Source organism: Neophocaena asiaeorientalis, unplaced genomic scaffold (assembly GCF_003031525.2).
Source record: "Neophocaena asiaeorientalis asiaeorientalis breed wild unplaced genomic scaffold, Neophocaena_asiaeorientalis_V1.1 scaffold92, whole genome shotgun sequence".
NCBI classification, from domain to species: domain Eukaryota; kingdom Metazoa; phylum Chordata; class Mammalia; order Artiodactyla; family Phocoenidae; genus Neophocaena; species Neophocaena asiaeorientalis.
In genome coordinates, this window is record NW_020174057.1 from 2068448 (window position 1) to 2095071 (window position 26624).

Here is a 26624-nt window from a genome sequence, read left to right on the forward strand (position 1 = left end):
CCTGTGTGCAGCAACGAAGACCCAACACAACCAAAAAATAAAAAAATAAAAAATAAATAAATTAAAAAATTAAAAAAAGAAAGCTGTTAATATAGCTACATAAGTAATTAAAAGTAATTTAAGAACTGTGTATCATAGCTTGAGACAAAGGAACCTGCATTTTAATAAATGCAATAAAAATACATAAAAGAGAGAAAGACTAATTTACTACCTTTTGTGATGTTTACATATTTTTTTAAATGTTAAAATCTATATTGGAGCTCTGAGGATACATGATGAAGCCAAAATAGTAGAAACAACATGACCCAGACAGAAAAAAAGCAAAGACTTGTCCCTCAAGAAAAATTTGTACAATTCATCTTAAACAAATTTATTCTTGCATATGTGGTAATAAACTAGCTTTGGACTTAATGGTCAATCTTGTATGTCAATAGGTTCAGATTTAATATCTCCATTGGTAAATTTCCTTTCTATTACAGATACTGATAAAAGCAGGAATTTTGCTATGCTTCTGATCTCAGCTGCTATTCAGAAGTAAATTACAAAATACAACTGTAAAGCTTTATGTACTACGGGTAACTGAAAATGCATTTTAAGGAAAAATAAGATGACACAACAATACCTACAATTTTATATGTATCATTTTTCCAGACAGCAAGCTCCATTGTCAAAATAGCAAATACTGTCAATGTATACATACACAGACAAAAACAATTTCCTTCCATTAGTCAAATCACTATTGCAAGTAGGAAAGAATCTACAAACGTTACTTATAAAACATGCCTTACTGTTCTTTAGAGATGTAAAATAACCTTTAAAATATAAAGAAAGGAGAATCTTTCAAGCAAGAGAGGATTTTTTTGTAACTTTCTTTTAAATGTGGGAGATTATGTGAGAGCCATCTCACATTCATTTGACTGATTTAGTGCTGGGGGTCAGGGGAAGCTAAACCTGAACACACTGCCAACAAAGGGTTAACATTTAATAATTTACTGAGAAGGATAAAGGAGGGAAAGAAGTCAAGATAAGAGGGGCTTTCCCAGTTCTGAACAGTTACTTTCCCCAGTCATGAACAAGGGAAAAAAGAATGAATTTCAACAAATATCAAAAGGAATTCAACTACAGAAAAGGGTGACCATGGATGGAGAGTTCATAGAGTAAAAAGGTCCCTTGAGAACAACACTGTCCCTCTAAGAAAGTTACCAAAAAATGGTTTAGATGTACAGAGGTAGAAATATTAGTCCTTTAAATAATTAGTTCTTATTTTCAGGTACTCTTCCCTCTAGGAGTAGAAGGATTCAAGATAGGATAAATGACTCAAAATTTCTGCAATTAATCTATGATGAAAAATATCCAACAGCTATGAATGAGCAATATCAGAACTAGTCTCCTAAGGTGACTAGAGATTTTTACTCTCAAAACATCTTAATTAGAAATTACAATAACAGAGCAAAATGACAACACTGGTATCAGTATTTATCTTGCTTAATACCCACGTTAGATATGGAGTCCATCATTTTCTAAACTTTGTCCTGCTGCTGCTCAGCCTGAGTGTGAGGTTATGTTGTCCTTCCCACTTCAGTCTCCAGGGGGTAGTCAGGCTCTAAGATAAAGGAACTAACTTTGAAGATATATACGGAATCTAGCCTTGAAGAAATGAAAGTGGTCAGATTCTAGGGCAAGGGCCAGAGGACCAGAAGTTGGGCCTGGGAACCTCACTCTTCCTTCCTTTTCTTTCAGACCATCCCCAGTCCTTCCAGACTAGGAGGACTCAAAGGTGACTTCTGGAGGGAGAATACAAAAGACCAAGATTAGAAGATAGTAAAATTGACCAATAATCAAGGAAATTGGTATTAAACCAAGTCATTTCAAAAAGGTTTTAAATAGGGAAAGGATGTGATTAGAATAGTTTCCAAAACTTGTATTTAAAATTAAAATTTTAACACAGCACATGACTCTCTGAGTCAGTTTTAAGACATAAACGAGCCTGATTTCCGATTCTGAAAATCATTAAAATAACAGTATTACACTGTATACTAAAAACATCCCAGTTGCGGGTGGAGTCAAGATGGCGGACTAGGAGGATGTGGAATTCATGTCTCCACACAACTAGGGGACCTACCAGGCACCGGTACGGGACCACGGACACCTAAGGGGAAGGGAAGAACTGTCAGCAACCAGGTAGGAAATGGGGCGTGGGGGGGAGTGAAGGGAGAGAAGAAGTGGAGGTGGGAGGGGACTGGCAACGTTGAGGGGCGGCTAGGGAAGGGGAAGGGATCCCACGCCCGAAGGGGTAAGTTGGGGGACCAGAGGATCAAAAGGGAGTGTGGCCAGATGTCCCCTGCCCACTTGGGCCCTCAGGAACCTGCTGAGATTGGGCCTGATCCTTTGCCCACCTAGGCCCCCTCCAGCCGTGCCGGTCCTGAGGGAGGGGAGGGAGGGAATGGGGAGCAAATGTAAAGGCTGGACCCTGAGATCCAACCACCCGCCTAGGTCCCGCCCCACCCTAAACCCTGCCACTGCCTAAGTTCCACCCCTGCCTAAACTCCATCCCCATAGCCAAGGCTTTTTTTTTCCCTTCTTTTTTCCTCTTTTAGATTGGGGTTCTATTTTACCTTGCTGACTCGCTGTTGATTCATTTATATTTTTCCTAATAAATCTTTTATTTTTCTAATTTTCTTTCTTTCTTTTTTTTTTAAAAAAAAGGACTGGGGCACGAACCCGTGTCCCCTGCATCGGCAGGCAGACTCTCAACCACTGCGCCACCAGGGAAGCCCTATTTTATTCTTTATACTTTGTTATTGTCCTCTCCTTTTGGCTTGCTTCTCCCTGCCCCACTCCCCACTTTATTTTTCTTTTTTCTGTTGTGGTTTTATTTTACCTTGTTGCTGTTGTTTCAATTATATTTTTATTTTTCCTAATATATTTTTTATCTTTCTAATTTTATTTTTTATTCTTTCATATTGTACTACACCTTTTTGTTTCTTTTTTTTTTTCTTTTCTGCCATGCCATGAAGCTTGCGGGATCTTGGTTCCCAGGCCAAAGGTTGGGCCTGAGCTCCTGTGGTGGGAGCTGCTAGTCCAAATTGCTGGACTAACAGAGAACCTCAGCCCCAGGTAATATTAACTGGAGTGAGGCCTCCTGGAGGTCCTACTCTCAGCACCAAGACCCGGCTCTATCCAACTGCCTGAAAACTCCAGTGCTGGATGCTTCAGGCCAAACAACCAGTAAGACAAGAATACAGCCCCACCCATCAAAAAAAAAAAAGAAAAGAAAGAAACAACAAAAATATGTTACAGACGAAAAAACAAGGTAAAAACCTACAAGACCAAATAAATGAAGATGAAATAGGCAACCTACCTGACAAAGAATCCAGAGAAATGATAATGAAGATGATCCAAAATCTCAGAAACAGAATGGAGAAAACACAAGAAATATTTAACAAGGGTCTAGAAGAACTAAAGAGCAAACAAATGGTGATGAACAACACAATTACTGAAATTAAAAATACTCTAGAAGGAATCAATAGCGGAGTAACTGGGGCAAAAGAACGGATAAGTGAGCTGGAAGATACAATGGTGGAAATAACTGCCAGGGTGCAGAATAAGGAAAAAAGAATGAAAAGAATTGAGGACAGTCTCAGAGACCTCTGGGACGACACTAAACGCACCAGCATTCGAATTACAGGGGTCCCAGAAGAAGAAAAGAAAGGGTCTGAGAAAATATTTTAAGAGATTATAGTCGAAAACTTCCCTAACACGGGACAGGAAATAGTCAATCAAGTCCAGGAAGCGCAGAGAGTCCCATACAGGATAAACCCAAAGAGAAACACAACGAGACACATAATAATCAAACTATCAATAATTAAATACAAAGAAAAAATATTAAAAGCAGCAAGGGAAAAGCAGCAAATAACATGCAAGGGAATCCCCAAAAGGTTAACAGCAGATCTTTCAGCAGAAACTCTGCAAGCCAGAAGGGACTGGCAAGACATATTTAAAGTGATGAAAGGGAAAAACCTACAACCAAGATTGCTCAACCCAGCAAGGATCTCATTCAGATTCGATGGAGAAATTAAAACCTTTACAAACGATCAAAAGGTTAGAGAATTCAGCACCACCAAATCAGCTTTACAACAAATGCTAAAGGAACTTCCCTAGGCAGGAAACACAAGAAAAGGAAAAGACCTACAAAAACAAACCCAAAACAATTAAGAAAATGGTAATAGGAACATACCTATCGAAAAATGGTTCATGAACGTAGGGGCAGGATAGGAATAAAGATGCAGATGTAGAGAATGGACTTGAGGACACAGGGAGGGGGAAGGGGAAGCTGGGATGAAGTGAAGAGTAGCACTGACATATATACACTACCAAACATAAAATAGATAGCTTGTGGGAAGCAGCTGCATAGCACAGGGAGATCAGCTCAGTGTTTTGTGACCACCTAGAGGGGTGGGATAGGGAGGGTGGAAGGGGGACACAAGAGGGAGGAGATAAAGGGATATATGTATATGTATAGCTGATTCACTTTGTTATACAGCAGAAACTAACACAACATTGTAAAGCAATTATACTCCAATATAGATGTTAAAAAAAATTAAAAAATAAAAATATCCCAGTTAAATTTTCTTAGGAGAAGGGAGGTTAGGTCCTATGATGGATATGGTGGGCTGGTTTGTTCACCGTCTATACTACATTCCTTCCTAGTATGACTCCAGTATTAAAGGGATGGAAAGGCTAAATGTGATATTTTCCAAATTATCTTGCAGCTAGGGTTCTAGATATAAATTCCTTCCAATTTGGAAGGAAGCAGAGATTCACTTCTTGCTGACCTTTTTTTTTTTTGCTGGTAAACAAAGCTGTGGATGCAAAATGTTTCTAAAGCAGTATTCCAATATGTATTCTCCAGCTTACCAGTAAGGCAGAGGCAGTTGTGTAAGAGACAGTGGACGGTTAACCTGAAATACACTGCACAGGCTTAGTAGAGGTCAGATGGTAGATGGCAAGGAAACATATTGCAGGTTAAAAAGCTAATGACCCATTCCAGCCAAATGGCAAAACATTTTAAAAAACTACTGCCACTTTGTACCTTGAAAGACAAACCATGTGCCTAACAAGCTTTCAGCTCTGCAAAAGAAGGGTGTCTCTGCCTGTGGCCTGAGATTCCAGCTGACTGAAAATGGTAATGGGGGGGGGGAGCAGTGTTCTCATGGCTGGAAAAGCCAAAAGGCAGGAAATAAGATGGCGGCCTGAAGCCTTTCCGAAGACCCTCCCTCAAAATAATGGGAACCAGTCCAGCTGCTAAGATCTAATTAAGGGTGATACCTTTCCACCCAAGCCTCTTATTGAAGATGATGCCATGAAGTTGAAAAAGTCCAAAACAGAACCAGTATACAATCTACAGACTTCGGATTTAAGAGCTTGGTCTAAATGTGCTCTTTAACTGTGGTTACTTGTATATGAAACTGCATACAAGCAAACAGACTGGAAATCTACAACATTTCAGGGAACTACACTGCTAAAGAAACCAATACCCTGCAAAAACTCATATTCAACCTTTAAAGCAACTCTTCGGTCCACAACCTACACTAGCAGGAATCAGGCTGTGAAAGGTATGCAGTCCCCAAGAAAGGTATACTTTAAAACCCATTTCATATGAGGCAACGTTGTGCTAAGAGATGAAGAGTAAGTTCTCAGAGGGCAAAACCAAAGGTCGTGGATGACAATGGATAAAAGTTAATCCTAGAGAATAGAATAGGGGCTACAAAATAAGTTAACCAAGGAAGTCTTCTTGAAGGAAGGCTTTACAAGAAACAGATGGCACACTCAAAAGGGATAACTGAAAAGAGTTTAATGAAATGACCATTTATTTACCAAGGCGTAAGAAGGGTTGAGGCAACCAATAGGGGATAGTGAAGCACCCAGGGACTAGCAACAGCCGGAAGTTATTATCTTCCACAGGCCTAAAGGTCAAAGGAAAGAAGCAGTGTCACTGAAGCCCTGTAAGAGATGAAGTTAGGGCTTCCTTGGTGGCGCAGTGGTTGAGAGTCCGCCTGCCGATGCAGGGAACACGGATTCGTGCCCCGGTCCGGGAAGATGCCACGTGCCGCGGAGCGGCTGTGCCCATGAGCCATGGCCGCTGAGCCTGCGCGTCCGGAGCCTGTGCTCCGCAACAGGAGAGGCCACAGCAGTGAGAGGCCCGCATACCGCAAAAAAAAAAAAAAAAAAAAAAAGAGATGAAGTTACAGGAGTCCCCCAAGAAGACTTGCGCCTTTAGGTACAGGAACACAATCACTACCAAATGGTAGCCCTGCTGGGAGGGAACTAGGAATATAAATATCTCTCCAGTGCTTTCTCTTCTACCCTCTTACTATATGTTTGCATCCTCCCAAAATTCATATGTTGAAACCTAATCCCCAATGTTATCAGTATTTGGAGCTGAGGGCTTTGAGAGGTGCTTAGGTCATGTGGTTGGACCCCTCAAAAATACAATCAGTACCCTTATAAAAGAGATCCCAGAGAGTTCCCTCACCCCCTCTGCCATATGAAGACACAGGGAAAAGACAGTCATTTATGAACCAGGAAGTGGGCTCTCATCAGAACTCAACCATGCTGGCACCCTGAATCTTAGGTTTCCCAGCCTCCAGAACTGTGAGAAATAAATTTTTGTTGTTTATAAGCCACCCAGCCTATGGCATTTTGTTATAGCAGCCTGAACAAATTAAGATACCTCTGATTTAAGAGATCTTTCTCATTGGCTGAACCTAAATGGAATCCATAGGACACGGAAATACAGGTGATGCGTTCCATAATGGTCAGGGTAGAACTACGGGTCTGGAGGAGCACATGAAGAAAAATCATCACTAACAATAACATCAATCCCTTGCCCATACCCCTATTAAATCACCTATTAAGAACAAATCACAAAGGAAATTACAAAATTGTGAGAGAAACCACATTTCAAAACTCATGAAATACAGCCAATGCAGCACTCATAGGGAAATTTATAACCTTACAAATTATTTTTAGTACTTAAGTCTTTAACTCAAGAAGCTAGAGGGCTTCCCTGGTGGTGCAGTGGTTGAGAGTGTGCCTGCCGATGCAGGGGACACGGGTTCGTGCCCCGGTCTGGGAAGATCCCACATGCTGTGGAGCGGCTGGGCCTGTGAGCCGTGGCCGCTGAAATAAGTAATAAGACCTAATTAGGTCACTTACATTAAGTCATTTAATACTCACAACTGCTCTATGAGATTGATACTGTCATTTCTACTTAATATTGAGAAAACTGACACACAGAGAAGTAAACTGCTCAAAATCACACTATTATGTACTGGAGCTAGGATTTCCTATGCTGTCCAACTCCAGAGTCTGTTCCTTTGACAACTGCATTACACTCCCTTTCAGAATAAAAAAAGACTATCAAAATATCTCCCCAAATAGAAAACTGGAACTAAGCAATAACCATAAAAGAAAAGGAACCAATGGACATCATCCATTCCCCATATCCCTAGCAAAGGCCTAGACCAGGGGTCCCCAACCCCCAGAGCCGCAGACCAGTACCAGTCCGTGGCCTGTTAGGAGCTGGGCTGCACAGCAGGCGAGTGAGAGAAGCTTCATCTGCCGCTCCCCATCACTCGCATTACCACCCGCACCATCCCCCAGCCCCAGTCCATGGAAAAATTGTCTTCCATGAAACTGGTCCCTGGTGCCAAAAAGGTTGGGGACTGCTGACTTAGGCCCATATTTTCCTCCTGCTTGAGAGCAGTGATGGCACCAGCACAGCAGTCTCCAGCCAGAGCCTGAGACTGAAGCAATAAGCTGCAGTACCACTCCCCCCACCCCCCCCTGCCGCCTGGTCTGTGGAAAAACTGTCTTCCACGAAACCGATCCCTGGTGCCAAAAAGGTTGGGGACTGCTGGCCTAGACAGTTTAAGGGCCAATTTTAGCTATGCCCTCAAGGAATAGATCATTCCTGAAAGGTAGCAGAATATGCCCCCCAAAATTATGTCATTGGGCATATTGATTATTTTGAGCTGTAGGCACTTGAAAAACAGCAAATGAAGGGGAAAACTTTCTCTGAACTCTCCCCCTTATTCTGCCTAAAGACAGATCTTCCAAAAGGAACTCAATTATCATAAATCCCTTCCCTGGGAGTTTCATCAACTAGAGAAGATTGAGTCATCACAGGAGAGGAGGCTACACCCAGACAAATGTTGTCGTATCTCCCATCTGCTCTTCTAAGGGTCCATTTATCTTTCCTAAGTAAACATTTACTCTTCCCTAAGAGGTCTACACCCCCTCCCCCCCATATAGATGCTATCTGAGCCTGAATTCCAAGCCATCGAGTGTTAGATTCCCCTGGGTATCGACCAAGATTCTTTCCTTAATCAAACTTTAGTCAGGCTCCTGAAATTTCTCCTAGGCCTACCTGTGCACTTCCTTGCAAAATCTAGTTTTAACAAGAACCCTGGTATGTCAGTTTAGCAAGCGTCTCCCATCCGCCACAACTGATCACCCTCAATATTGGGTTCCTCATCTTCTACCATTCCCCTAGGTGTAATCATGCCCCATAGGGTTAACAGAAGCTGGTGACTAATAGAGATTCTTGAGCTTGTCTTACAGAACAACAGATAAGGGAACAGCTTGTTAAAACCTCTCTGCTTATAAACTGCCTTCACTGATCAGCTTGCTTTAGTTTTTTCCCCTCTCCTTAACTGCATACCCTCCAAGCTTCACATAGCCTAGGTAATACACCACAAGACACCTTAACCACCCCACAGATAACACCTCGGATGTATGGGTTGCTATGGTAATGGGGGCAGAGACTTAAGTTGTTTTTTCGGAACTTAGAGTCAGCTCTTGTTCGGTTTGAGCTAAGACTGGTTGGGACCACGGGCCCTAACACTGGGCCTGCACAGGTGTTGGATGAATGCTCTTTTATTGTCAGAGGGCCAAAACCTTCACCCCCAAATCATGCTAAGCACCTCCATTTTTTAACATGCATCCCTGGAAGAAGCATGTAACCAAGATATATCTGCACAGAACACCGACTACCTCACTTTTTCCCTACCTCCAATCACCTTTCCTCACACCTAAGACCACCCTGCTCCTTTACCCCATAAATATCCCACCTTTGGGAGGGTGGATTTCAGACTTGTTCTCCTCCCTTGGCTGCTTTGTGAATAAACTTTCTCTGCTGCAAACCTTGGTGTCTGAGGTAACAGAGGTAATGTCTGACTACCCTAGCTTGTCATCACCAAGAATCCCGTTATATTGGCTTAGCCAAAACCCCTCCTGACCCCGTGTTTCCTCTTAGTAATTAAATTCCCATTTATCCATGCTGTATTTGCAATAGAACCCAGTTCTATACTGAGGTCTCTTTCCCCCTATTGTATGTCCTGAATAAAATATGTTTTAACTGCTTTAACTACTGTCTAGCTCTGTTTCGTTTTGTTTTTTTAAACAGTATCTCCCATGTATATATGCAGTATACGTGTTGTTAAAAATACGACAACAGGCCCCAAATGGAGTCACTTATACTAAGATCCACCTTACCAAATCAAGACTTAATTACACTTTTGGCCTCTCCAAAAATGTAACTGAACAGGACCTGTGGAGCCTTCCCAGGACAGAGCCCCTCCCCCATATCTTCTGCTGTAGCTCCTCTTAGAAGTGCCAAGATAACAGTATTTCATGCATATTTCCTGAACTTTTCAGATGCTAAAACCACCACCACATGGAAGAAATTAGCTACTTGATGATCATGAGCCTGTAGCCCCCAGACCTACTGGTACCTAAGGATTGATAACGTTAACTGCCCTGTTACCTCAAGATCAACCAATCAGAGAATTGTGCATGAACTGAGATGCCAGTACATACCCTGGGATGCCCCTCCCCTCCCCTGACCTTTAAAAATGCTTTGCTGAAACCCTTCAAGAAGTTAGGGGTTTTTTGGGGGCATGAGCCACGTGTTCTCCTTGCATGGCCCTGCAACAAACCTTTCTCTGCTCCAAACTTCGACGTTTCGGTTTGTTTGGCCTTACTGTGCGTCAGTCACAGGAACCTGCGTTCGGTAACAGAAATAGAATCTTAAGCCAGTCAGTCAGGAACTACCCAATCAACACTAGTGAGGTAATCTGCCTGACAGACCCGTGCCATCCCCTAAAAGAACGTTACCTTGACACAAACAATCCACTCTTCTTTTTAAATTTATTTTTTTATACAGCAGGTTCTTATTAGTTATCTATTTTATACATATTAGTGTATATATGTCAATCCCAGCCATAAAAAGGAACGACATTGGGTCATTTGTAGAGACGTGGATGAATCTAGAGACTGTCATACAGAGTGAAGTAAGTCAGAAAGAGAAAAATATCGTATATTAATGCATATATGTGGAACCTAGAAAAATGGTACAGATGAACCGGTTTGCAGGGCAGAAATAGAGACACAGATGCAGAGAACAAATGTATGAACACCAAGGGGGGAAAGTGGCAGGGGTGGGCGGTGGTGGTGGGATGAATTGGGAGATTGGGATTGACCAATCCACTCTTTGCTAGCCTAACTTCCTTGTCCCACTCCCTTGTGCCTACAAGTCTTTCATCTTTTACAGATCCTGGGAAGAAGATCCTTTCTGTCTGCTGGATGGGACGCTGCCTAATTCATGAATCGTTGAAGAAAGCCAGTAAGATCTTTTAAATTTACTCCAGTTGAATTTTGTTTCCTAACAATGTTAATAAACTTTTGTTTTTCTTTTGTTAATCTATCTTTTATGACAGGGGTCTCAGCCAAGAACTCGAAAGGTAGAAGGAAAATTGTTTTTCCTCCCCTGTATTCCCAGTTTGTAAAATCAGTCCTAGAGCACAGAAAGTTATGGGAAGCTGCTTGACTCATTTAGGAGGCAAGCAATAAAAATGCTATTGGAATATTCAATACTGTAAAGATGTCAGGTCTCTACAAATTAATCCATAGATTCAAAGCAATTCCAATCAAATCTTGGTAGTTTCCTTTTTCTAAAGTGAAAATGACAGGCTGATTCTAAAATTCATTCAGAAATACAAAGGGCTAAAAATAGCCAAAGCAATCTTGAAAGAAAATAAAGCTGGCTGGTTTTATTCTATCAGACACTAGTATGTATTATAAAGTTAAAAAGTAATTAAAATAATGTGGTATAGGCACAAGAATGATCAAATTAACCAATGGAAAAGAGAATACCCAAAAATAAGGCCACACATACAAGGTATCCTGATTTATGACAAAGGCAACATTGTAGTTCAGCGAGGAAAGGATGGTCTGTTCAGAAAATGCCAGGCTAGGACTTCCCTGGTGGCGCAGTGGTTAAGAATCTGCCTGCCAATGCAGGGGACACAGGTTCAAGCCCTGGTCTGGGAAGATCCCACATGCCTCGGAGCAACGAAGCCCATGTGCCACAACTACTGAGCCTGTGCTCTAGAGCCCGCGAGCCACAACTACTGAGCCCACGTGCCACAGCTACTGAAGCCCGCGTGCCCCGAGCCCGTGCTCCACAGCAAGAGAAGCCACCACAGTGAGAAGCCCGCGCACCGCAATGAAGAGTAGCACCCGCTTGCCACAACTACAGAAAGCTGGTGGGCGGCAATGAAGACCCAACACAGACAAAAATAAATAAATTTATAAATAAATAAAGTTGTTTCCTTAAGATGGAAATTCCTTCTTAAAAAAAAAGAAAAAAAAAAAAAGAAAATGCCAGGTTAACTAGACATCCATATGGGAAAACAACATATGTTGACCTTTACTTGATACCATACAAAAATCAGTTCCAGACGGATAGCAGATCTAGAAGCAAAAGGTAAAATAAAGCTTTTAGAGAAAATAAGCTTTGTCACCTTAGAGGCAAATACTTCTTTAAAGGCACTAACCATAAAAGAAAAAGGTTTACTTGGATTATGATAAAGTTAAGAGCTTCTGTTCATTGAAAGACACTATTAAGAGAGTGCCACACACCTCCTGAGATATTTGAGGTACACAGATCCAACAAAGGACTTATATCCAGTATATGTAAAGAACTCCTTCAAATCAGTAACAAGAAGAGATAATCCAAAAGGAAAATATGCAACAAACTTGAATTGGCTTCACTAAAGTGGATACAAAACTGGTCCTTAAACATATAAAAAGACTCCCCCTTTCCTTATCAGAGAAATGCAAATTAAAGCCAAGAGGAGATACCAGTACACACCTACCAGAATGGTAAAAAGAGAAACTGAAATTAGCAAGTGTTGGTGAGGCTGTAGAGCAACTGGACCTCTCCTGTACTGCTGGTAGGAATATAAATTGGTACAACCACTTTGGAATAGTGTTTGGCAATATCTACACAGGTGAATGTATGTATTTCCTATGACTTAGCAGTTCCACGTCTAAGTATATACTCAACAGAAATATGTTCAATAAGACATATATACTAAAAGGTTCATACTAGCACTGTTTATAATAGTCTCAAACTGGAAATCACCCGAAGACCATTAATAGTAGAGTGGATTTAAAAATGGTCATGCATTCACATGGAATACTACAGAGAAATAAAAAATGCTCACATGACCATATGGATGAATCTAACAAACAAAACCAGAGAGCAAAAAGTCAGAGCAAAAAGAGCATATACAAATGGAATTGCCCAGTGTGTAAACTATAAAAATAGACAAAAGGAATCTAAGTTAGTTATTACAAGTCTGAATTGTGGTTATCTTTGGGGTGGGGAGAAGTGACTGAAAGGGAGTAAAAGGGAGTTTCTGGTGTGCTGGTTGACGTTCAGTTTCTTAACATGGGTACTGGTTACATGGATGTATTCAACATGTGAAAATTCATCAATCTGCACATTTATGATTTGTGCACTTTTCTTACGAATATCATGCTGCAATAAAAATTAATGTATGTGACAAAAAGCAAATAAATTAAACTACAAACTAAAAAAAATTTCTAGAAGTATGGTACGGTTAAGTAACATATGAAAAACGTATGCAAGGGACTTCCCTGGCAGTCCAGTGGTTGAGACTTCACCTTCCAATGCAGGGGGTGCAGGTTTGATCCCTGGTCAGGGAGCTAAGATCCCACATGCCTCACAGCCAGAAAACCAAAACATAAAACAGAAGCAATATTGCAACAAATTCAATAAAGACTTTACACCGGGTTCACATCAAAAAACAAACAAACAAAGAAAAGTAAAACGTATGCAAGTCGTAAGAAGCTAACATCCAATAGTAAAATGAGCAAAAAATACAAAAAAATGCTCAAGAAAGAAATAAAAATGTTTCCAGTAAATGCACAAAATGTAAATTAGAACAACAGAATGCTATTTTTCCTATAAAATTAACAAAGATCAAAGGAAACTAAAAAGGTTGTTGCTGAGGATTTGGTGAAAATACTGCTAATGGAAACTTGAGTAGGTATATATAACCTTTCTGCATAAGTCTTAAAAAATGTTCATATCCTTTGACCCACTAGTTTCCCTTCTAGAAATTACTATAAGGAAAAATCAGAGATGCAGTAAAAGATGGACTTATGTCAGTGCTGATTACAACTGTATTTTGAAACAATATAACCAAGAATGGGAAAATAGTTATATTATGATACACATACATGATTGGATATTATGCTATTGTTTTCAAAGAGTAATGAATAGGAAAAGACTCACTGAAAAATACATATAAAATTCTATGTGGTATATTTTTTTGTGTTTAAAAAATATCAAACATACATTTGAATAGAAAAAAAGTCTGTAAGAACACATACTATAATGTTAATAGTGGCCATCTGTGGGTGGTAGGAAAATGAGTGATTTTAATTTTGTGGCTTGTTTTCTACAATGAAATGTTCTTTGAGCATGTATTACTATTATACTCTGATATCTAAGAATAGGGTAAAAAAGTATCCACCCACTTTCCTCTCTCTAGCAATCTAAGCAACATAGATTTTTGTCTCTTCTTCATCTCCCACATTCAATCTTGTAACTGTTTCCTCGATTTTACCTTAGAAGTATCTGTCCAAGCCATTATTCAATTATTTCTTCTCTCCTTTCCAGAACTCAGGTGCTTGCCTTCCCTACTGACCTCCTCAAATCCAGGCACTCCCTTTTGGTAAAAGAGCCCTATCTTCCACTACTTCTTCATTCCAGCCCCATCAAACCACTTTATATAGTGACACTCCACACTCAAGTCCCTGAAAAATCTACACCAGGTACTTTCACACCTCCCAACCTTGAGATACTCTGTTCTCTTTCCTTATAATGCATTTTCTCCCTTCCATCTCTCTAAACATATTCACAGTTCAAGATCCACCTCCAATATCCATATACTGGGTGTAGTGTCTCCGAGGCCACAAGAACAGACAGCGGTTTCCAAATCAATCCTCCAATGACAGTTTGTATATATTTCAACATTTACCATTCTGTACTATTTATTGCGTAGCTCTCTGATGGTATGGAATGAGCCGTTTCTTTTCTTAAATTTCTTAAAATCTTGTCGGATGAATGGATTTTAGTAAAGTATACATACATGCCTTATACAGGGGTGTGACTTTTCACCTGTGTCTGATAGACAAATGGCAACAAAAACATTAGACTGTTTTTTTGTTTGTTTTTGTTTTCATTCAAGATGGCAGAGAACGTCTTAAAATAGTCCCACACAAAAGCCCTCACACCCGAGCCTCGAATCAGAAGAACTAGCTACACCTAGCGCAACAGCAAAGGACAAAAGAATTAGATGCTGAGATGCCCCGGCCCAAATCACCCACAGTAGGTCCCACACACAGATCTTAAACCACGGTATAAGAAAATAAAAACAAAAACAAAAACTAGCACCTGCTGCCTCCATTCCGAGGGCCACGCCTCGACCGCGAACTGTGACCTGAGGCATTTCTGGATACTGACCCGAACAAATCGAGGACTAAAAAGGGGGAGGCTAAATCGTACGGGTGAGTAGGAACAAGCAGGGTTCTAGTCCACCGGCCTGGCTGGGAATTCCGGGAGGGCCCGAGGCAGAGGCCGGGCGCGGCGAGAGAGCCTCAGGCTACACCTGTCAGGCTGCGTCCAACATTAGGCCCGGAAATTGCCGAGATTCGGTGACCGAGGCCGGCAGGAGCGTCACCCGATTCCTCGCCCCGGGATCTGCCTCTCGCCCGGCCTCCTCGCCTTCTCCCTCGTCCTAATCAAACAAAGGCAATTCACACGCACCGCCATTTTCCCCTTACCTCAAAAACCACCTCTTCGTCAAAATCCGGTGTCATCCTTCTCCGCCATGCCACCCGCCTCAGCACGATGGGAAATGAAGGCGGGAGAACCGGCTGCATGCGCCCAAGCGTCTGTTTCTGCAGGTCCCGTGAGTCCAGAAAACTACAATTCCCAGCATGCCTCACAGCTCACGCCCCTTTTTCAGCCCCGCTCATTGGCGCTGAGCTTGAACGTGTGGGCGGGAGGGGAGGGAACGGGCTGAAACTCGGGCCCCCTGATTGGAGGAGGCTGGGGCTTTTGTCCGCTTTTTACGGCCGCGACTAGCAGGGGGCGCCTGGACTTTGTGCGGCGCTGGGGTTGCGCCTCGGGGCCGCGGGACGGAATGTGGGATCTGCCGGGGCTTTTCTCTTCTGCCCAAACTGTTGAAACAATGGACTGTAAGGGGAGCGGTGATTGAGGGGGGCGAGCGGGGAAGCGAGCTGCACGGGGGAATCATGACTTCTGCCGCCGGTAAGTGACGGCGCTCGCGCTGCCCGCTGGAAAGTTTGTAGCGAGCGCTGCAGGTCTTGGGCTCGGAGCAACTTTGTCCTCCGGGATGGGTTATTGATATTCCCTCAACCTTTCCTCAGGACTGTGCGGAGGAGACGGTGTTTGCTGCCTGATTTTTTCGTCCCTTCGTGCCAAGAGGGGCTCTTTGGAAATAGTGTGTCTCTTGGGACCTCCTTTTAAAAGAAGACCGTGTTGGGGGCTCTTAGCGCCAGGTGAAACGGGAAATGTAAAGAGGGCGTTTACTTTTCTCTCCTGAAATTTGAGCGACTTTGCCTTTGCGTATGAAAATAGTTTAGATTCCCATGTTAAGAAATCAGTTATTCTAGGAAAGGGCAGTGTTCCCGGAGTGTTGAACTCGGCGACTAGGCTGAGCGGCTTTAACCCCTAATGTCGACAGGAAACCCTGACCCTTATTAAGTAAAGAGGTTTAGACATTTTTACTCCTGTTTTGGTGGTTTTCCCCCGGTTACCTGAGGAGCAGAGGAGTAGAATTGCCGATGCCAAGGTTTTGGTTCATCTTCATCCAATTTTTAATGGATTTCCCCCCTATTTCTACCTGGTTAGTGTAGACAAAGCCTTATTTTTTGTCTGCCTCCTGTCGCCGTTTCCCTTTATCCAAATGGCAAAGCCTGTTGTATTACCTTTGTGTAGACTTTGAAGAATTCTGGACGTTGTATTTCTAAACATTCTGAAGGAACAGTTCCTATTTTCCAAAATAATTACTAAAGTGGTGTTAAGTTCACTTATAAGAACATAGGTTACTTTTTAAGCCAGAACTTAATAACGTATTCAGTATTAAGAAACATTTTTGCCCAGGTTGTAATAAATAAGCTTTCGTTAGACATTTTATAGTAAAATAGTGTAAAGCTTCACCACAGTTACTTCTAGAACCAGCATGTAAGTATCAGATTAAGTTTTCTTAGCTTTTCTTGGCATTTATTTTAAATTCCTGCATCTTGTAACTGTCAAACAGCACTCTAAATATTCTGGTTTGTATTCTTTCTAAAGCCTAGATATATTGGAGGTTGTACGGCTAGGTGTAATCAGATTACAACTAACAAGGCAAGAAGTTTAGCCAATAGGAATAAGAAAGCAAGGGATGAAGTGTTCCCGTAATAGTATTCCTGAGGAAGATGTTGTGGATCTTTCCTTTTTGATGCTATATGTGTGTACAGGAGGTATGTCATCGTGTACTGGGAATTATGTTATTTATAAACTCTTTTCCTTACCAGAGGAAGGCTTTCTACTTACATGAGGTGAATTATTTTCATCCTAAATTTCTGTGCCTCACTTTAAGTTTTATTAAGGAACAAGTCTAATTTAATTTAAATTTAAAGTGGTTGGAGATTTTAAAATCCTTCCAGCCAACTTTAACTCTCCTCTCCAGTGTCAGACACACTTAAAATTCATACCTTATTTGTATCAGTTTTCAGTTCCAGTCCTAACAGTTTATAATGAACCCATACAGAAGCATTTAATTCTACATTTAAATATGTAAACCGGATCTAGGTCTCAGTCTGGAATTTTATTATTCCTTCATTTGAATGACCCTCGAATAATGCAAACTGTTTTTATATTTTATCAACTTTATAATTAAAGAAGTCCACAGACATTTTTGTGGTGTTTAAAAGAGGGACACTTCCTGTGTTTAGCTGAGTTAGTTGGTTTTTAGCACGGCTTGCTGAGAAGCATTAACTACTTTTTCATTCTCCCATCTGTTAAGATTTATTATTTTTTCTCATGTCTAAATGGAGAATATGGAAAAGAACTGGGGTTTTATTTGTATCCTATTCTTTTAAAATTATGTGTTCATCATTCTTACAAGCTGTTTATGATGCTCTTTGGAACAGTATTCAGAATTCATTAAAACTTTAGGAATGTTATTTGAAGTTGGGGGAGGGGATGTTTGTTTACACGGACTCTAATCTGTGGTATTTGGGATGGTTGGCTTAATTTAAGGCAATAAGAAAAATGTAGAACATCTAAGATATATGTATCCTGAAGAAGAGCTTGCTTTGTTTTTCTGTGTCTGTGAAAGAGTAGGCCCACAATAGAGGTTTTAGAATTATTCTAATCAGTATATGAAAAAAGGAGAGATAATTATAGAAATATATTTCATATATTTTTGAACATGTATAGGTCTCAGTGTACATGTGCTGTGCTTTGCTTTTTGGCTGGTCCAATAGCTAAGAAAGTGTTGCACGTGGACCACCGCCATCTGTGTGTAATAGATGATGAGTGTGTTTGTAATTGTTAGTAAAATGGTACTAGTGCTTTACTTTCTTACCTTATTTTTCCCTGGAGCCAAACAGCTGTGTAAATAAAAGATTTGCTGCTACGCTCTAAAAAGCTTTGGGTCTGACTGTTGATACAGTATTAATATCCAAAGGTGCTGGATCCATTTCCAGACATCGTGCACTTATTTCAAGAGTTTGACATTGGAGCAGACCGTAATATAAAGGCTTGTTATTTTTTGAGCTGTGTTTCTTTCAAAATAGAGCCACTAAAAAATAAAGAAATAATTTTAAAATAAAAATAATAATAATGATGAAAGACTTCAAATATTGCTATTCTATGACTTAGTTGAACACTTGTTCCTTCTAATAATTAAGAACTTAGGGACTTCCCTGGTGGCACAGTGGTTAAGAATCCACCTGCCAATGCAGGGGACACTGGTTCAAGCCCTGGTCTGGGAAGATCCCACATGCTGTGGAGCAACTAAGCCCGTACGCCACAACTACTGAGCCTGCACTCTAGAGCCCACAAGTCACAACTGCTGAGCCCACGTGCCACAATTACTGAAGCCCGTGCGCCTAGAGCCCGTGCTCCACAACAAGAGAAGTCACCACAATGAGAAGCCCGCGCACCACTAAGAAGAATAACCCCCACTCGCCGCAACTAGAGAAAACCTGTGCGCAGCAATGAAGACCCAACGCAACCATAAATAAATAAATAAAATAAATTTTAAAAAAGAAGAACTTATTCAGTAATCCTATTGAAGTTGATTCCTGTTAACTTTTCAAAATATTCTACATTTAAGTGGATATTGATTTCTATTTAAAGAAATATCTTGTTATTGAGACATAGTAAAGACTGCGTATGTGGCAGCTCTGACTGTTCCCAGACCCTATGTTTAGCATTGGGGATACAGCAAAGAGACAAAGTACCTGCCCTCCTGGAGCTTGCCTTCTAGTGGTGAAGACAGAGGGAGGTACATGGAAGAAAAATCACACAGGGCAAAGTGGCTAGAGAATCTAAGGGTTCTCCTGAAGCATATATCTCCTGAAGTTATCATCTCAGAATCATTTAGGCTTTAGAGATCTGTTCAGCTCCCTCATTTGCAAGTGAGGAAACTGAGGCAACCAGTTCTCCACAGAGGCACACCCAGTTATGTTATTGGCCTCCTCCAATACACGGTTAGCTAAGCCAAAGCTCGCAGTTCTTTGTTTAATTCAGTGAGTATGTGTTGAGGCAGTTAGGTACATGATGCTGCGCTATATCTGTTGGTAATTGACCATAATTCATATAGTTAATTGAATTTCTAGGACACTAAGAACAGAGATTTATGAAAAATGATTGAACTAAAATAGCAAAAATTGGTTGGGTAAATGACACTGAAGCTTTTGAAAAGGCTCTAAGATTCAGAAAGTAAAAGATTAATGAGACAGGGGTTTTTTTTGTTTGTTGTTTTTAGTTTTGGTAAAATACACCTAACATAAATTTACCATCTATACTATTTATTTTATTTTATTTTATTTATTTATTTATTTTGGCTGTGTTGGGTCTTCGTTTCTGTGTGAGGGCTTTCTCTAGTTGTGCAAGCGGGGGCCACTCTTCATCGCGGTGTGCGGGCCTCTCACTGTCGCGGCCTCTCTTGTTGCGGAGCACAGGCTGCAGACGCGCAGGCTCAGTAGTTGTGGCTCACGGGCCCAGTTCTTCCGCGGCATGTGGGATCCTCCCAGACCAGGGCTTGAACCTGCGTCCCTTGCATTGGCAGGCAGACTCTCAACCGCAGTGCCACCAGGGAAGCCCCCAATCTGTACAATTTTTTTTTTTTTTTAGGGTACGCGGGCCTGCCACTGTTGTGGTCTCTCCCATTGCGGAGCACAGGCTCCGGACGTGCAGGCTCAGCAGCCATGGCTCACGGGCCCAGCTGCTCTGCGGCATGTGGGATCTTCCCAGACCGGGTCACGAACCCGTGTCCCCTGCATCGGCAGGCGGACTCTCAACCACTGCGCTACCAGGGAAGCCCCCGTCTGTACTATTTTTAAGTGTACAGTTCAGTAGCGTTAAGTACATTCATACTGCTGTGTAGCCAATCTCCAGAACTCTTTCCATGTTACAGAACTGATTTCTTTTTTTTTTTTTAATTCCTTCAAAATGCCCAGAGGTAGGATGTTTTCAGAATGCTTACAGAAATGAAATCAGTGTGATGGTTTGTCTGTTTTCCTTATCTTGAGTAAGATGGGAGGTAAGAGGCCTAGGGCATTCATACTTTTTCTTAAGACTTGACTTTATATGTCAGGAGTTTAATAGACCGTTACACCAAGCTTTATCATTAGGCTTTGAATGGTTTTAAAATTTTTTCTACCTAAGAAAACAATAATAACACGCTTATTGAACACAACGAAATTGCATGGTGTTGGGAATTTGTATTGTCATTTTGGAAATACTTCATATCTTTTTTATTATAACATTATCCTTTGGAATTGAATGAGAAGGCATCTGTCATCAGGTGATCTTGGTTGAACAGAGTATTAGGGGTTTGAGAAATTCTTCCTCGGTTGGTAAAAGGAAGTAGAGCACCCTACTCTTCTTTTTTCCTCACTACTCATGTCCCTGTAATATCTTCCCGGGTTGGAGTGTTATGACTAATTTCCTTTGTTGAAAAGAAACTCCTCACCAAGTGAAGAATTGAAGCCTCTGTGTATTTAAGTACTTAAACAATGTCCAGCAGATGATATTTTGAAAGGTTTATGTTTATGTTTTTCACTAACTAAGTTTTCATTAAGCGTTAGATCCTATTGGAGGAACAAACATAAGTATAAGAAGTATAAAATACGTTTTACCTTGTCTTGGGAAATATGATGCGGTGATAAGTGATAGTATAGGTAGAAAAACATAAAAGAACGTTTAAAATGAGGATGTTCAGTATCTGTGTAACTTCATTTTATAGGTCTTTTATGTGAAGCTTTTTTTTTTTTTTTTTTTTTTTTGCGGTACGCAGGCCTCTCACTGTTGTGGCCTCTCCCATTGCAGAGCACAGCCTCCGGTCGCCCAGCCGCTGCGCGGCACATGGGATCTTCCCAGACCGGGGCACGAACCCGTGTCTGCTGTATCGGCAGGTGGACTGTCAACCACTGTGCCATCAAGGAGGCCCTGTGTGAACCTTTTATTTAGGTTCCTGTAGGTTAGTAGCAGATCTTTGCAAATCTAGTACAGTGTAATAGGTGCTCATTGAGTTCTTTTTACATAATGCCAAGAAAGAATTGCTACAATAGGAATTATGGTCATCTTTTAAATGCACTAGAATAGTGGTTATAAATGAAGGGTACACAGTGTAATCACCTGGGGTAGAGCGTAGGCCTGTGACTTTTTAAAAATAAAGCTCAGTGAAGGATTATAGTGAAAATTCCGATTTGACAGCCCCTGCACAGAAAAAATGCCAACCTTATCAAGAGCCTCAAATATTATAGTATCATTACTTTTCAGTTTGGAAAATTTCTGATTTCTGTATTCCTTTTTAGGTTATTTTGTGGTTCTAGTGGGATAGGTCATTGATAAAGGGCATTCATACAATTCTACTGTATGTCATTGAGGTAGAAGAATATGTACTGCTTATTCACATGAGAAGCTTAAAGAGCTGCATCCTACATAAACCTTAGGCAGATTCAACTCTTAGCACTCAGCAAATGAACTGAAGTGCCTTCTCTTACATACGGATCTCAAGCAGAAGCCAGTTACTGTATTTCATTTAGTGTTGCCTGAAGATATGGTAATCCATTCCAGAGTTAGAAGAAAAACTGTATTGGACTTATTAAGCAAAGTACAATATATCCAAAGCTATGTGTACTGGAACTGAAGGGCAATTTAAGGAATTTTCAAGAGTAATAATAGACTCTGAATAATATAATATAAACTACCTAGTAAAATGCAAGTTCAGCATATTGTCAAAAGTAAAAATGTCATCAAATTTAATCATTTATCTTATGCTTTGGTTTTTTGGTTATCAGATTTTTGTTTTCCTTTCTAGAGATTAAGAAGCCACCCGTGGCCCCCAAGCCAAAGTTTGTGGTGGCAAATAATAAGCCAGCTCCACCTCCTGTTGCACCTAAACCTGAGATCGTGGTTTCTAGTGTTCCACAGTCAACAAAGAAAACCAAACCAGCAATAGCTCCGAAACCAAAAGTGCTGAAGGCCTCACCCGTTCAAGACATCAGGCGGTCACCATCAAGGAAAATCATCGTGAACCTGGAAGAGCATAAACAGGAATCCCCTGAAAGCATTGACAACTCTAGCTGCAAAAACAGAGGGCATCAGAGCAGTGATTATATTTTACCAATGTGTTCCTGCCGTTCTGAGTGTAACCATAAGCTTGGAAATAGAGAGAATTTGTGTGTCAAGCAGCTTGTCTTAGGGCCCCTGGAAATGCATGAAAATTTAGAAAATAATAAAATTGGTGAGTCCTCTTCAGCTATAAAAACTCAGCGTAAATGTGATTCTAATGATGAAAAGATCAAGAGCCAGAGTGAAGTAGTTTTAAAGGCAAGCATCCTGGAAGAGAAGCTCAAAGATGTTTTAACGCAACGAACGTCACCTTTTATTTTTCCACAGAAGCACAGATTCACAGACAGTCCAGAAATGAGTGATGGCTGTAATTCCAACAGACAATTCAGAATTGAATTTGCAGATTTGTCACCGTCCCTGTCCAGCTTCGAAAAAGTTTCTGATCATCACCATTGCCACCTACAACTTCCTAGTGATGAATTTCAAAATTTTGAAGCTAGTCAGGGTGACAATGAAAAAAGCAACACTCACTTTCATTCATCTGAACAAGAAGCTCTAGAAAATGGTAAAAGGAGTACTTTTTTATCTTCAGATGGAGATATTAAGAAATCAGAAGTCAAAGACCTTGGTCCCTTGGAAATTCACTTAGTGCCATACACCCCCAAATTTCCAACTCCCAAGCCCAGAAAGACACGTGCTGCACGCCTATTACGCCAGAAACAGATAGATACTCCTAGCGAAAGTAACGAAGAACCAGAGAATGTAGACAGTAGCTCTCTTTGTCTTTTTGAAGATAGTTTGAAAAACAATAAAATCAGTGTTTTTCATCGGAATGTTTTGTGTAACCAGGAACAGGTGGACAAAGTGAAGCCAGGAAATAAAAGTGAATTGAATGTGGACTTTAACGGTGACAGACAAAACTTAATCAATTCACAAAAACCTTTGAGTCCTGAAACATCTTCCTTTGAAAATATGGCATCTCCTTTAGAGACAGACTCTAATTTGAGTTCTGACAAGACAGGAGATGGTTCTAGTATGTCACCTGCTGTGGACAAAAGGACCAGTTTTATAAGATGCAGTACTCTATCTCTGAGCCTGCCCAAGCAACTCAAATTAACCTGCACCGAACATTTGCCTACTGCCTGTAACCGGGGAGTGTCTGCCCCTCAACTGCAAAAGGAATCTATGATAAAAGATGAAAGTTCCTCAAGAATAGTCCCCCAAAAACCTCAAAGACACAGCTTACCTGCTGCAGGAGTGCTTAAAAAGGCTGCCTCAGAGGAGCTTGTGGAGAAAAGTTCTTATCCCTCAAACGAAGAAAAAAGTTCAGAGAAGGGTTTAGAAAGAAATCACCTTCAGCATTTATGTGCCCAAAACCGTGGTGTGTCGTCCTCCTTTGATATGCCTAAACGGGCTTCAGAGAAGCCAGTGTGGAAATTACCTCATCCTATTATACCCTTTTCAGGGAACCCAGAATCCTTAAAGTCTGTTACTGTATCCTCAAACAGTGAGCCTCCCACTGCCCTGACCAAGCCTAGAGCAAAATCATTATCTGCTGTGGATGTGGAAAGGTGCACTAAGCCTTGCAAAGACTCTCAAAAGAAGAACTCTTTAAAGAAGTTGCTCAACATGAAGCTGTCCATCTGTTTCATGAAGAGTGACTTCCAGAAATTTTGGTCCAAGAGTAGCCAACTCGGAGACACAACCTCAGGCAGCCTTGCGGGTGGGGAGAGAAAAGGGAGTGAAAGTGATTGGCATGGCTTGTTGGTAGAAGAAAAGAGAAATAAACCCATCAAGGCATATTCGGCAGATAACTATAGCCTGGAATCCCAAAAGAAGAGGAAGAAGTCACGGGGCCAGACCAGTGCAGCTAATGGACCAAGAGCTGAGTCTTTGGATGAACAAATGCTCTCCAGGGAGTCATCCTCGCAGGCACCTTGCAAATCTGTTATAAGCGGCTGTGCGCCGGAGTATGAAAATATACGCCATTATGAGGAAATACCAGAGTATGAGAACTTGCCATTTATTATGACTGTGGGGAAAACTCCAGAGCTGGAATGGCAGAATTCCAGCAGTGTGGAGGACACTGATACAAATGTGTATGAGGTAGAAGAGCCATATGAAGCTCCAGATGGCCAGCTGCAACTTGCACCCAGACATCAGCATTCCAGGTAACACTTAGGTGTCAGACAGATACCACCCTTTTGCTTGCATCACTGAAATTAACCTTCAGCAGCCCTGTGAGGTAGGTTAAGATCTCATACGTGGGAAAAAAATCACTTCCTGAGGGAGTGGTTTAGTTAAGCGTATGTTAAATTGTTTCCAAAGTGCAGTCTCTTTTTATCATATAGTCGGGATGGGTGTTTGCAATGCAGCCTTTATGTAGTTGACTTATTTTAGTAGCTGATTCAAAGAATTTGAACCAGTGGTAGTAGTAGTATAGGTACTACAAGGAACACCTAGAACAGAAACATCCCAGTTCCTCTAAAGCACCAACTTGGAAGTCATAGCAAGAACCTACGGGAGGAAATTGGCCAATTCAATGAGGTTTATTTGCTAGGTGTAAGAAATCTGTGAAGTTTTTGAAATCTGTGTTTACCTATGTTGCCCTTGTCAGGTAAAACCTCTAAATTTGCAAAATTCACTACTCTTTGAGGATTAGTTATTTTACTTGTTGAAGGCTAATTAACAACTTCGGATAGACATAGGAAAAATGCAGGAAAAACATAATTACTGTCCTTTCTCACTTTTATATGTGTACTTCCTACCTCTGGTGTACCTACTTCATCTGTCTTAACTGAAACCTGTGGCCTCTCCCGTTGTGGAGCACAGGCTCCAGACGCTTAGGCTCAGCGGCCATGGCTCACGGGCCCAGCCGCTCCGCCGCATGTGGGATCTTCCCAGACCGGGGCACAAACCCGTGTCCCTTGCATCGGCAGGCGGACTCTCAACCACTGCGCCACCAGGGAAGCCCTTCCATGTGATTTTTTGTTTGTTTGTTTGTTTTCAAAACCTTGCACATTCTTTTTTTTTTTTTTGTTTGTTTGTTTGTTTGTTTTTGGCAGTACGCGGGCCTCTCACTGTTGTGGCCTCTCCCATTGCGGAGCACAGGCTCAGTGGCTCACGGGCCCAGCCGCTCCGCAGTATGTGGGATCTTCCTGGACTGGGGCGCGAACCCGTGTCCCCTGCATTGGCAGGCGGACTCTCAACCACTGCGCCACCAGGGAAGCCCCCCTTGCACATTCTTGATGGTCCTGCTCAGCAACCCTTTGCATCATGAAGCTTCTACACTTACTTAGTGGGAAGTGTTTATTTCCTATTCTGACTTCCCAATTATGCTGTGGTATCTTTACCTCAGTCTGATTTATGGTAGAATTGTCTGATTGGTATTCAGTTTTAAGCTCTAAGCGTTCTGGTCATATCTTTTTGTCCTGCATAAGGCCAAGCAAGGGTCTTAGTAGGAATCAGTAGATGTTGGTTGAGTAAATGAGAGAGTGAGTGAAAGAGAGGGAAAGGAAGTAACTGTGGGAGCAGCTTCCTTCTCTCTCCCTAGTCACAAAGGGAGCCTTGGCATTGTACTTAAAGTGTTTTGTGTTTAACACGAAGTACACAGACCCTTTTTGAAGTCTTCATATTCTTAGGTTACTAACTTCAAGCCTTTGAGTGCTTAGGTCTTAAAATAGGACTTCTGTAGAAATAGTAACACATGTGGCACATAGCAGGGGCTCAAAAAAAAAGGATTATTGGGTGAATTGAATAAATCAAATTATTAAGCAAAAATCGCATCAAGTAAATTGTTGTTTTCACTTTCAGATGGTCTCCTAGCACTTTTCTTTACTCAATCCTCTCTGCCATTCCTCCTTTAACCCATAAAAGACTTACCTTCCTTGTCTTACTTCCTTTTCTCATATCTGACTTCATTCTGTTTACAACTGTCTACTCTCTGAATGTTAGTACCTAGGCAAAAGCCTCTCCCTTGGCATAAACATTTCAATGGAGAGTGGAGTTAAGTATCCAACTTAAAAAAAAAAAAGTCTATTTTCATGCCTGCTTTTCTCATCATGGAACAATTTTGTTGGTACTGCCCTCCTTTTAACAAGTTTTTGTGTATTATTTTGTGTGTGTTTGTGTATGTAAGGAATGAATCTGGCTTCTTTGTGACATACTACTATCCTTAGCTAAGATAGAGTTTTTCCTTGAAATTGGAGGTTTGGCCCTTAGTGTAAGTTTCCTGTTGGCCCTCAGGCTTAATCTGAAGGGTTTGTCCTTATCTCTAACACAATAAACTTCTAGAACTTGTTCTTATGCCTGTAGGGCACTGCTGCTCGGGTGGGGGGAACCAGCATGGAAGGGGTTAATGTTCACA

General features: G+C 41.3%; 2 protein-coding genes across 7 annotated transcripts in view; one reads left to right on the forward strand and one right to left on the reverse strand.

The window, feature by feature from the left end:
- Positions 1-15338, reverse strand: part of VEZT (vezatin, adherens junctions transmembrane protein) — a 67149-nt gene extending 51811 nt beyond the window's left edge. For 4 of the 5 annotated variants that reach the window (XM_024754405.1, XM_024754407.1, XM_024754404.1 and 1 more), the window contains exon 1: positions 15223-15338. In XM_024754405.1, coding sequence (XP_024610173.1) covers positions 15223-15321 — 99 coding nt within the window. In that variant the 5' untranslated portion in view covers positions 15322-15338. The remainder of the gene's footprint in view (positions 1-15222) is intronic. The other variant, XM_024754410.1, reaches the window with a different exon arrangement.
- A 311-nt stretch (positions 15339-15649) lies between these two features.
- Positions 15650-26624, forward strand: part of FGD6 (FYVE, RhoGEF and PH domain containing 6) — a 106313-nt gene continuing 95338 nt past the window's right edge. For both annotated transcript variants that reach the window (XM_024754424.1, XM_024754425.1), the window contains exons 1-2: positions 15650-15712; positions 22005-24429. In XM_024754424.1, the coding sequence (XP_024610192.1) occupies positions 15697-15712; positions 22005-24429 (2441 nt within the window). In that variant the 5' untranslated portion in view covers positions 15650-15696. The remainder of the gene's footprint in view (positions 15713-22004; positions 24430-26624) is intronic.